The sequence below is a fragment of the Lichenostomus cassidix genome, chromosome 3 (genome assembly GCF_008360975.1).
Source record: "Lichenostomus cassidix isolate B80296 chromosome 3, HeHo_3.0, whole genome shotgun sequence".
Classification (NCBI taxonomy): Eukaryota; Metazoa; Chordata; class Aves; order Passeriformes; family Meliphagidae; genus Lichenostomus; species Lichenostomus cassidix.
In genome coordinates, this window is record NC_139483.1 from 63946492 (window position 1) to 63959546 (window position 13055).

The 13055-nt window shown below is 40.0% G+C and overlaps 1 protein-coding gene across 1 annotated transcript in view; it reads right to left on the reverse strand.

Annotated features, from left to right (window-relative positions):
• The window catches only part of DCBLD1 (discoidin, CUB and LCCL domain containing 1), a 46258-nt gene that overhangs the window by 12600 nt on the left and 20603 nt on the right, over positions 1 to 13055 (reverse strand). The window contains 5 exon segments of the mRNA XM_085056105.1: positions 1094 to 1134; positions 4728 to 4861; positions 6504 to 6576; positions 7317 to 7368; positions 7936 to 8073. Of these exon segments, the coding sequence (XP_084912231.1) occupies positions 1094 to 1134; positions 4728 to 4861; positions 6504 to 6576; positions 7317 to 7368; positions 7936 to 8073 (438 nt within the window).

Sequence of the window (13055 nt, forward strand, 5' to 3'; positions counted from 1 at the left end):
TAGTGGATGATCCAGTACCAGAGTGCTGCAGTCCCAATCCTTTACCAGTCTAACGCCTACATACATGACACCTTCTGACTACATCTTCTATTTTTGCCATTTTATTTTTTTAATCTCTGCACTTTTGTCTCGTTCCTGTGAAGACATTTTTTATTTTTAAATTTTTTCTTCTGAAACATAATGTTTATGTTTTGAGATTGGCATTAACTAATTCTGCTGTACAAAACATTTCGCAGATGAAGGCACTGCACTGAAAGGAATACTTTACTGTAAATATTTCATGATTCCCACCTGCAATTAGGGCTAGGAAAGTTACTCATTAGAGAAGCTCCTTGATACTGCTGCCAAGATGTGATATCATGAAGATAATATCTGTGGATAAGTATTATAAACTCCACCAAAGAACCCACAACATTTCTGCACATCAAGGTTCTTCAGAGAAACAGGCTAGTTGAATATGGTTCAATGAAGTTAAAAATAATTCCTTGGCAGATTCAAAGGCCTATACATGTCATATAGTTTTCAGTGGAATAGTAAATGATTTTATCTCAAATGAGTGAAATAGAATTCAAATGAACAAATGCGAACTTTCCCCCCCTCTTTGCTGTGTTTTATGCAAATGTATGGCTTGACAGATTAAAAGAGGCTTTTGCATCTTGGAAAGCCATAAACAAAAACTCATTCTGTATCAGCGCAATATAAATATATTTTCATTTCTCCTATGTTTTGTTTCTCCGCTTGTATGATGAAGATGGAAATTACAAATGTCTGAAGAAAAACTGCTTTCATTTTCTGTGGCCTAAAGTACATAAAAATGGGATTATCTGATTGTCATTTTTCATATGCTGGCACCAGAAATGTGACAGCAGAATACTATTTCTGTTTCTCATCTATGTGCGTATGACCGCACATATTCTGTGTTTTTTTTCTAGCTCACTTCACATCTCTTCAATTTTTTTATTCACTTGCCAATTTTAAAAAACTGCTGTCCTAAAATATCCTTCCTAGACACAGCCTGACATTCTCCTGATTATTTTTTTAAAACTTTTATGGAAAATATTTAAATAGCTAAAAATAAAGCAATTATTCTTACCATTTGAAGTAAATGTAAACCGCTTATCTGACAGAGAACCACTGTAAGAAAAGAAAAAGTTAATTCAGCCTTTCATGAAGTGGTCACAGGAGTGCTGAGATACAGCTTCAGAATCACTGTTTATCCAGGAAAATATCTCTGGCCAGACAGGCACTCTGTCTGCTGGCTGGTTACTGACCCCCATAAGAGCACTAAAGTGCATCTCTTATTGTGACTAAATTCAGATAATTTTTTAATGATTTTGAGCATTTTTTTAATGCTTTAAAATGACTCACCATTGCATCACCCTTTTACTCCTGCTGCTTGTGAAAGAGTTACACTTGATGGAGACTAAACCACACCAGCTCTCTCCATTCCTGCTTGGGCTACAGGTATGTCATAGGATGAAAACTGGATGAAAACTACTCATTTTAATCTGGGTGGGAACCAGTTCTGTTGTAACTACGGCCAACATCTCCCATCAGGAATGGTTCTGCATGCTCCATTAACCATCTATGGCTCCCTTTTTCTTCCTCCTTCTGACATGGACTATTTTGCTTCAGGGGAAAAGCCATTTCTTGGGCCACTCCATGCAGCCCTGCACAATGCAGGACAAGATAAAATCACCACTTTGAGGGAAAGCTGAGTTTTCCTTGGCCTCTCAGGGAGCTGCTTTCTAATTCCCAAGGAGATACCCCTGAGGTTTCATTCCAGAAGCAATGACTCTAACTGGCTGCCTAATAAATAGAAAAGCCCAGGTTTTAACATGAAATTAATTTGGATTTCTTGAAAATCTGCCCCCTCCGCTGTCACTTCAATTAGCTGCATGCATCACTGGCCCCTTTTGAAAAGCCTTGGCCAGCGTGACTAAGCAGTAAAACAACTTCTGCTCTAAGCATGGAGACAGTTCCCTTTCAGGCTGCCTTTCTTTGTTGTTGGCCAGGAAAATTTCCCCTGAGGTACTGTCTGCCTTACCACGGTGTGCAGGGCTATATGTTTTGAGAGCACTGCAAACGGGGAATAGGAAAGTAGTCCCATGTCAAGGTCAATAAAAACACTGCCTTTTTTTGTCACTGAGGGAAAACTAATGACTACAGGCAAACGAAGCCCTTCAGAGCTCTGGGTGGGAGCTGATTTATCTGGGCATGTGGGCGGCTGAGTAGCTAGAAGGGGAAACACAAGCCCTCCCTCCCACATCTTCCCCCAAGGCAATTCTCAGGGGCGATCAGATGCACTCTGCTCACTTCAAACCAGTTTGACATCACAGCTAAAACATATTTTGATTTCTTAGTGAATGCCAAGTAATCCATTTCAAGAGAAAAGAAGAATATAAATACCTATGTAATCAGTAAAACCTGCCCAAAACAGCAATCACAGCTCTCCTTGAATACTTATAATGAAAGAAAGTCACCCAGAACCCTTCCAAACTGAGGGCTGCAAATTTATCAAGTAAGGTGGGAGGTTAGCATTTCCAAGGTCTACAAAGCTATGAAATCAAACTGATATATTTCTGTTGTAATTCACTAAAGAGGACCAACCAATTCAGTAAGTGGTAATTTATGAGTTTCCTAATCTGACTGCTGGAATTTGTCACTCAAATTCCACTTTTTCCTTTAAGGGAGGGTATCGCCCCACGCTCCTCATTTTCCTGACAACCTTCAGGATCCTGCTTTTATTCTTTTTATCAGAGTTGGTCTCAAGCAAGTTTTTCCTAAGCAGTGCATGTTAAGCCTAAATCTCATCTTTCACTATTGAAAAGCACTCAGTCTCCTGGATTTTCAAAGGGAAATGACTCCACGTGTGCAGATGTACAGTTCCAGGCCAGGCCATATTACAACACCCTGTGTATTTGCACTGGGGTATCAGAACTGCCCAATAAATCCAACCACTTGGTCTTCATTACAGCATCTGTGGGTGCAGGTCTACACACGGATCATGGGAAACAAGAACCTCACAGATGCTGGAGCGTAACAAGCACACTGAAAAACGGAGTGGAGAGGCCAAGGTCAGCTCTTGCAGGGCGGTGGGCAAGCGAGACATAACTCCATGTTAACAACACAGATACTTAACAGCTCGATGCACTTCAGCAGCAGCTTTTGATGAGGTCAATTTTGGCTCAAGTCACTAAATAATTTAAATCTTTAATACTGGAATCCACTATAAATGAGATTTTAAAAGCTTGAGCAAGCTCTTATTTAAGGGCATCTAAAAAGCTCTTAAGGCTCTGCTGCTCTTCTCAAGCACCAATTTTTTCTTGCGGGCACTGGCTCATCGGCAGGATTTTCTTTCAGTGTGTAGGTACTGCAGAACAGGGAAGCCATGCAGCTTTGTAGACATCTCTTAGGAAAACTTTTTTAAAGCATGAAATGTGTTGGTTCATTTTCTTAGTAAACAGGACTACTGTTTCTACGAACACTCTTTCGTGTTTTGAAATAAAATCATGTCCCTATGCACTCCAATTTCCCTCTCCTGGGCTCACAGCAACAGTTCATCTGTTCCAGAGATCGTCCCAGCTGCCAGGTGTGGCAGAAGCATCCTGGGAAGTGCTGTGCTGACACTCCCATTCTTCTCAACATCTGTGCCATCTAGTTTTTAGGCATACAGCCCAGGAGCCTGTGGCTCCCTGAACAGCACCTGTAGGTTTTATGGAGGGGCTTGGTGCCTGAGTAGAGTTCTCAGTCCTGCTTTGCTTGAGAAAAGTTTGTATTAATTTTCTTTGGCAATTAACTTTCAAGAAAAATAGAAAATATTTACTCTGTACCATTCTTTGGCTATGATCTACATACTACCCAAATTTGTATATTCCACTGCTGTTACAGATAAAGCATTTCAGTCTGTGCTGGAGTTTAAGCACAGCAACAGAGCACATGGATGCCTTCTTCTTTTCATGAATGAAACCATGATTGTAAAATTGTCAGGAAGGTGTGAGAACTTATGGACAAAACAGGAAAACAGTACAAAAAATACATATTGCCTCAGCTCTCATAGGCTATGGGATGGAAATTTCCCTTCTTACAAAAGAAAAAAAAAGCCTCATGTAAAATCCAGATAACATTTGAAAATTAAAAACTATAAACCAACAGGAGTGACAGAAGCAGTTGCTGGAAGGGCTTACTGTGCTGGATAGAGATTAGAGGATTTATTTCTACTTCAACAACAGTACAATTAAAAGTCAGAAGATAAGCAGTAAATATAACACCCTTGCTATAAATATTCTAAAAGAGAAAAACTCTGAACATGTCAAAAGCACAATGTTTAAGATGTTGTTCATTAAATCCCCTATGGCTCAATGGCACTTCTTACTTACTCACTTTTCCTAGCTTTTTTTAAACTTTAGCATGAATTTATAATGATTTATTAGCACATTGATTAAAGGCGTTTGTTGCAGAACATTGTACTCTCATGTATCTGCTCACAAAGTAATTTGCAAATATGTTTTGGAAGGAATAGAAGGAAAAAAAAAAAAGAGAAAATACCACCCTACATGGTATAGAGCCACTGAAAATGTGCAACCTCTTCCTATCACCAATGCTAACACCATTTTAATAAAGCCCTGTACCCACACCTAACACCTTTTCCTCCCCAGAATGGTGTCCCCACCTGCTTGTGCTGATGTGGGCAGTGCCCCAGTGCCAGCCCCACCCGTGGTACTCACTCTAGCGAGGGGACACCGTTGGCCACAACACCCTCGTAGCGGCTGATGCCCTTGTGCTGCGTGACGCTGATCTGGCCGCCCAGCTCGTCTGCCACCACGCCGGCGTGGATCGCAGATTTGCACAGCAGCGAGGTCTGAAAGACAGGAGCCAAGGCTCTCAAAATCCATCTGACAAACTGCTAATGCTTCCCCTTCCAAGCCACTGGTATACAGGTGTTGCAGCTCATAAAATCCAGCAAAAGCTCAAGAGGAATAGGAAGCAAGGGAGGGAGAAAGAGCAGTAATCTTTGGAAAATATACTTTTCCCAAAGTAATTTCTCTTTTCAAATGGAAAAGCAAATAATCTGCTTCTGAGAAGGTGCTGTAAGATTGTCAGTCCTTAGGAAAAAAAGTCAAAGGCAAGGCAACACTTCCTTGGGAAGATAAATCAATAATTCCCTGGTGCTTGTGCCTGAAGGCAGACCTATCTATTACTGCACCTTAGGATTTGAGTCATAGCATACATTAGGGGATTTGGCTATGTGTTGACTAGCTGCTGCTAGGCTTTCAGTACAGCCTATTTCCCAGTATCTCAGGTGGGATAGTGCTGAAAAATACAGGCAAGACAATTTGTGTGCCAGCTAACTGAGCTAGGGCAAAGCAGGGAAGGGACAGAGAAAGGTACAAAGGAGACATTCCCAGGGGCTGTAGGCAGAGGGTGGTCAGGTTCACGCTGGCCCAGCTAGGGCTGTGCTACTGGACAAGCTGGGGTGCCTGGGCTGTCACCTCCAGGGAGGGGTGGGGAGAGTGGAGGCATAAAGGCAGAACATCTCCAGGGGAGCCCTGCAGGTTCTTCCCATCAGAAAATCGTCCTTAATGGTGGAGGGAAAATTTCTTTTGCAAATTCCTCAGTGCAGATAAAATCTGCATGAGGTCATGCCATGTGCTGCTTTTCTGTCTTAATCATCCGAACCAAGGGCAGCATAACTCCAGCTAAAGAGAATGTAACATGGCATTTCTTTGTTTCTCCAGCTCTGCCACCTTTCAGGCTGGAGCCAGCACGCTTGAATAACTGGATGAACAGGTTAAACATGAACACGGACTTTTTGGAAACTTAGCAACTGTGATAGGGTGAGATTTTTCTTCAGTGGTATGATCAGGCTTACTCCTCTGAGAGAGAGGTAAGGATTTCACAGGCATGAAAGGAGAAGAGTCCAGGGCAAGGGGCACAGAGAGGGCAGAGCTCTGAGTAATATGAACTGTGGATAAATGCAACCATTTCAACTTTTTGAGTTTAAAGGACATGAAGTTTAACAACCCAAGAGGTTGGTAGTTATCGGTGGGATCTGATTAGGTAGTGTGTAATATTTATTTCATCTCAGAGTAGATGCTAGGATAGTGCAGGCATAATCTTAAAGAAAACCCATATGTTACTGAAATACACTTTTTTCACATGTGGACACCAAAAAGTAAAAGCTAAAATCATAGAAATATTTTGTACATGGATGAGCACTGCCTCAAGAAGGACAAACACTAGGCAGACTTTTTCCAGAAAGCCAGAAACCACAAGTCAGTAGGTATATTTGACAATCAGTGGACTTTGTTCTCACACAATTGATTTGTCTGTTTGAAAAGTGTCTCTGTGTGTTTATATACTGGTAACATACTTATATATTGATAATAAAAGGTATAGCAAGAATTAGTGACAAAAGTCAAGCAGCAGAAGTTGAAACCAAGTTGTTCTATTCTTGCGTCTTTTGACTCTATAAATGTCCCCTCATAATCCTGTGTACTTACATCTCTGTAGCCTTCTCCAATATTCCCAGAAATGTCACCTGCTATGTCTCGGCAGCCAGCAGGACAGTATCTGCTGTAGTGAGAGAAGAAAGGCTTGTTTGAGACGTGAACTGTAGCGATAATACACATAAACAAACTCATATAAAAGAAATGCTCTCAAACCAATAAATATTTTAGCAGTAATTTCCGGCTGATGCTCTGTTAGTGAATTTAGGAGCTAAATAAATGGGCCCTTGAGTTCATAGGTAGACTGGACACAGTAGCACACAAAGAACCAGAAAAGCAGTTTTGCAAGGGCATTTATTTCTGTTTAATTCTCTTGTTCTAAAAATGCTACCACACAAGTTTTCAGAATAAGATAAGAAGCCTATATGCACATTCAGACAGCAGCCAGAAGAGCACAATTTATTACCATTTCAAACCTATCACAAAGTTCAAGGAACCGAGAAATTATAGCTTGTCCTCAGATAATCTTGTATCAGCTGGGGCGTGATCTGCTCCCAGAGGAAGCACTGGAATTTGAGGCTACTTTGAATTTCAAAGTGGAAACTCTTTTTACATATACCATGTATATGTATGCTCTTAATGAGAATTGCTGAGAGCTCTGCAACTCCATTCCATCATTTTTCTGGGCCACAGACTTCCATTATGCACTACTGCTTCTCACAACGAGGCCTTAGACCATTACAGCACTGGAGCTCAAAAAAATTCACTTCTCCAGAAAACCAAGACTGTTTAACATTTTCTAACAATTTAACCAGTTGACAGATACAGCAAAGCAAGCCAGAATGCAGAGCTGCAAATCCTCTTTACCTGAATTCAGCCTTTGTGTAGTGGTTTGCACGTTCCAGACAGGTGATTAGATCTGTGAAAAGTTTATAAATATCAATTCCCATTGTAAGGTGTAAAAACACAGACAAATATTTGGCTAAACATGAAATTACATTTAAAGACCTCTCTGTATAATACTTAAGTAATTTTATTAGACTAGAAGCAACATTTATGGTTTTCTCTCATTCTTTTCAACTCCCTCTTCTACTCTTCTTATGCTTTACACCTTCTTCAAAGTTGCACAGACCTCCAGAACATTAAATGTAGGAATGAAAGTTTTAATCTCTCCTACACCTCCATTCTATCACAGTGTGGTGGAGGATGGAGCCTAAAACACAGTGGAGCTTAAAGGAGAAGGCACTATTTTTCCCTTCATTGGGCCTGTATTGCAAATGGTCTAGGTAGGATTTCAGCAGCTATTACATCTGCTTAATGTTACAACTGTTTCTTGCACACATGCTATTAAAAACACCATGGCTCATGCTAATCTGGAAATATTTAGGAACAAACACTTAGGCTAAAGCTCTATGTGTGTAGAGAAGATAATTAAATAGGGGGGACTATGCCACTAATCTTCCAGTACTTTTGGATTTCACCTTACCTGGATGATCACTACTGGCATAGGACAACAGAAAACCTCGTCCTGATATGTGGGATCCACTCTCAAAATGAATAGTTGCCTCATTGCTATCTAGAATGATTTCTTTGGGGACAGGCATCACGTTACCACAGTACGGCCCTACAGACAGCACAAAGAAGATTTCAAAGGTTTAGATGACATAATTAGGCTGGAATATTCTCATGATTAGCAAAGAATTTCATAACACACTCATTCTCTTTCAGTACCAATCCAAATGTTGACAAAAGGGTTTTGGCTTCAGTCCTTTATGGGTATGAGCTCTAAAATTACCCTGACAAGGAGTGGCCAGGATCTAATTGTCTCTCCATGGCAGCAATTCCAGCATCCACGTCTCTCATCACACAAGCCTTAAGAGAAAGATTAATGCCCTTCGACCTTTGAAGTGCGGCATGCTTACAACCAGCAGTAACTCATTAGAGAAAATAGCACTACATTCAAAAGCAATCCAAGGGATCTAGGCAGGGTCCCCTAGATAAACCCTTCAAACACACACGGCTCATGCCGTTGTGGCACAGCAGTGAGTCAGGAAGGATTAAGATCAGAAACAGTACCTGGGTGTCAGGGACCTGCATGCCACAAGCCGAATTGTATGACAAGGCAGTAATATTTCCCTTAGAACATTTCTTAATCTTTTTCCATATAAAAACACCATTAGACCATGGCAGTACACAGTTCAAATCTCTAGAGTTTTAAACAAAAAAAAAAAAAAAAAAGAAAAAGAGGAAGAGAAAGGGGAAGATGAAGGGAGTGGGACAGGCAGACATCAGCCTTGTGCTCACAGTGAATTAGATAAGGGTTTTATAGCTACCAACTGCAGTATCTTGGAACAGTCTTTGGGACACTCCTTTCTTGTGACAGCAGGCGTGCCCAGGACTCCTAGTAATTACATCTGCTTCCTCAGAAAGTCAGTTCCTGAGGGGAGCGTTCCTTTGAGATTGCCACAGTCTTTGCACTTGCCTTCTGTCACTGTACCTGGGTGCAAACACTTGTCCCTAGCTGCCCTCAGGCACAGATAATACAGAAAATTCAAAGCAGTTTGGATATACTTGTTCAAATTTATGAGTCTGTTTACAATATAAACTGCAAAGAAGAGGTTTTTATAAGATGGCAAACAGACTTTTCTCCCCAGAGGAAAAAAAACAAATGACCCTTTACAAGCCCTCAGCCCATCTGTTCTGTTAAGGTGAATGACAGCTTTTGTGTCCTAAAGCAAGTCTTTGGGATGAAAAATAATCACTTAGACTTTTCCTAGACAACCTCATCTTGGTGGTGGTGGCTACTTTAGGGCAACTTGGAACTGACTTCTGAGACACAAGAAATGACATTCACATCATGACACAAATTTGATGAGTGATGCCCATAGTAACAGGCTCCTAAAAGCTTTTCCATTTTGCTTGATACTCTGGGTTAGGGAAGGGGCTCTCTCCAAAATAATTCATTTGCCTTATAACAGCTAAAAGGTTAGTCTCTAGAGTAGCCCAATCAGTGCCAACGACCGCCAGCTGTCAGCAGATTGGGACAAACAAAAGGAAGAACTCTTGTCCTTTTGGCTTATAAAAATCATATGGTGAAGCCAGGCAGGCAGAGAAACAAGTGACGAGTGTGACATTTCCCTGGAGTACTCATGTGTTGAAAAATGACTCACGACTTAGTCAGAGAAAACAATGTCTATAAAAAGGGTTAAACAAATTGCTTAGGAAATGAACTTATCAAAAAGACAGCATCTGACACTGTGTCATACCAGACAACTGCACGAGTGATTTATTTGAGAAGGTCTTTTGTGTCAGGTTGCAGTGGGAGAAGTAAAGTGCTAACTTAGATTTTTTTTTTTTTGAAGAGAGAGAGAGACAAAGGAGGAAAAGACAAGGAGCACTGTGCGTCTTCAAGCTAAAACACCTGAGAAATCTTTAGTCCTTTTCTTCTCTCAAGGACTGTCTCTACATATTTTCTCACAAGTGTTCTTTGGCTTTCTCCCTCCTAATGACTGGCAGTGACTTATCTACTCTGGAGGTATGCTTTAGGTGGCTGATTCACTAAACCACACATCGGCTGGATCAGGGATGACTGTCTCCTCCAGTAGCAAGTCTACATACGTTCCAAATAATTATACAAACAAATCACACATCATGAGCAAAACCAATAAAATAAAATAGAAAATAGTCTAGACACATAGATCTGTATAATCCAAATTAAAGCAAGAAATTCAGAAACAATCACCTTAATAAACCTACACTCAATGTCTAAAGACAAGTTTCTACTATTAAGTAATAAATCCAAAAAGGTTACCAGGCTATGGTTATCTTCTGCCAAGAGAAGTTCTGGTGTGCCAAGAGATTTCCCTGAGTAGCTCAAAATTAAGGGAGCCTAGGATTAATTTCTTAAAGGTTATAGAAGCAAGAAAGGCTGTATATACTCATGGAAAGTATATATTCCAAAAGTTTGTAAGTTTTCTGCAAAGATTTGTAAGAAAAAAATAAGGGGGAGGGAGGGTATTTGATTTATTAATACTACAAAACATTCAGTTGTTCTTTTGTTGCAAACTGAGGAAGGCTTGCAAAACATTTCAATATATTTCTTCTCAATAATTCAGGTAATACCATATCAGCACTACACTGTCAGGTCCTCAGACTTGCCTGGCACCTAGCAGCATTTATTTCTGTGTTATTGAATACAGAAATAAGTGCTGAGAGGTGGGGTCAGGAAAAAGTGTAAGCATTATCTCACCCCTATATTGCTGTTCTTAGAGAAACCAATCAGACACCAGCTTGACTCAGAGTTTCTTTACTCCCTGAAAGAACTAGTTTTTCTTTACTCCCTGAAAGTCTGGCTTTTAGGAAAAGGTGCTAATCCACTCTTTTTGGTGCTTACTGTGTTTAAAATGACCAGTGTGAAAGCACCCCTGTGATTTGGTTTACCTAATAATATTGGGTTTGGTTAAGCAGCACTTCTCTCCATTTTGCCAAGTTTCTGCAGAGCGGCCTTTTAAACTTCAAATTCTCATTTTTCCCCCTAATCAATTTATTTTACATTGACGGTCTTCCAAGAAACTCCCTAAGGCGACAACTAGTAATGCTTAGAAAGTAAAACTGATTCAGGGTCAAGGCAATCCTTTGGGTTCAGTTATGACTGATGAGAGAATTTTTTGCTTTCATCTGTTTCCTAATTTTCTTTAGAAAAATGTCATCTTTGTTTTTATGTGCTCCTTCCCATGCAGTTCTATACATCAGTGCTCTATTTCCTTTCATGTTGTAAAGCCAGAGACAGGATAGTCTCCCAGGCTCTCTGCATTTTGGCTTGTGGTGTGCCTGATTAGATGCACTTGCAATAGACACAGTAGTACCTGGTAGGTTTGCTCTCTATTGACTTCCTATTACCTCAAACACATATATTGTGAGAATGCATAGACATTAGAAGACTAAACCTAGCCAGCATCTGTGCACGTTAGACTTCACCTGAAAACTGTATGTAAATTACCCAGTATTTTCCATTTGCAATTGAGGCGACAAAAATACTTCCGTTGTTTACTTTTTAAACTCACTCATATGTTCTCCCCCATCTTGTCTGTCCATTCCACCTAGGATTTATTGATTTCCCTGGTCTGTTATATGAATACTGTACAATCATACTGAAGATGAGGGATGATGGAGAAAGCCCTGGTATGAAAATGAGAAACTTGGTTATAGGGCACTGCTAATTTTTACTGCAGCATTTGGACTTGACTCTGGATAAATATTTAATTCCTAAACCTGGGACTTAGCCAGAAGTTTTTAAGATCCCTTTTGAGAACTGCCAGATCACGTTATCAGTTTTTCATCTTCTAATGTTAGTTGTGAGGTGGGTTGTTTTGCATATTCGGCTTGAAAAACGAGTCATGAATGCTGATCTCTCTCAGCTTCCTGTTAAAGTGACTTGGCTGGAGCTCTGCTGGGCTAAGTAAGCAGGATTATTTGGTTTGTTTATAAGAACAAAGGAAAGAGTTTGATTTAATAAACAGATGTGTTACATGTGATGAAACTGAGTAGGTGCTCTCCATCTTTCTGTATTACTATATCTAGATGCCAGGGCCTTTTTTTCTTTCCGTGTCTCATTAAGAAGTTGACCCAACTGTGGTTCCGTCTGTTCACTCCAGATTCTTTATATATATATGTGTATATTTTCTGCAGAAGAGATATTAGAGGTCTAAGGATTTCCAGTATACTAAATTTAATAATCTCCATTATTGAACTAACTTTTTAAATGCCTTTCATCCAGAACATTTGATCTGTTGGTATGGTTTAGGTGACTTAAATAAAACACTTTTATTTTGGAATCACTGTCTCCAAGCAGTATTAACATCCTGCAAGATACACAGCAAATTGTCTCGTGGATATCCTTTGGCTGGCTCCTCTGGAGACTGAAAAGACTATTTTACATGTTGTTTATTTTTTAAATGTTAGCAATAGCCTACTGCTTTTGTCTTTTTCATAATAGTGCTGTTTTTCAAATCTGATGATCTTTACAGCATTGTCTGGTTTTATGAGGTCTAGTTTACTTCTACTGTCAACCAAGTTCTGGCACAGCTCCTGAACTTTCTTTCTTGAATTATGTTCCTATTTTTTTTCTACTTCCCTTAAGTACTGTGCCTAGAGGACTCTCTACTTTCACACCAGCTGGCAATGCCTACATGCTGTTTGTTTCTCGAGTTCTTAATACTTTCTGCCTCTTCTGTAAGGCTTTTGCTTCCTTTTAGAAGCAAATATTCACCTCTTTAGCAATTAAATGGCCAGTTCACCATGCTCTTTCTGCTTTCAAATTGCTCAGCTTCATTTGAAATCTGCAGTTTGACATTCACAGAGGTCTTTCAGAAACTTGGTTTGGATATTAAAGCATTATGTCCTCTGCTCAACAGAGAATCTTCTCCTTTTTTTCAGTCTCCACTTGCAGAGTAAGCCATGGTTGGCAGGCAAGATGCAACAACAATCCATAGATGTGCCTCTAAAGGATTATCATGTCTTAATGCATTTGTTTGGGAAAAACAGTGTTTTAAATTGTAGCCTTTTCTCAAATAAATCAATTTGGAATTACTTCAGTAGCTGGGGAAG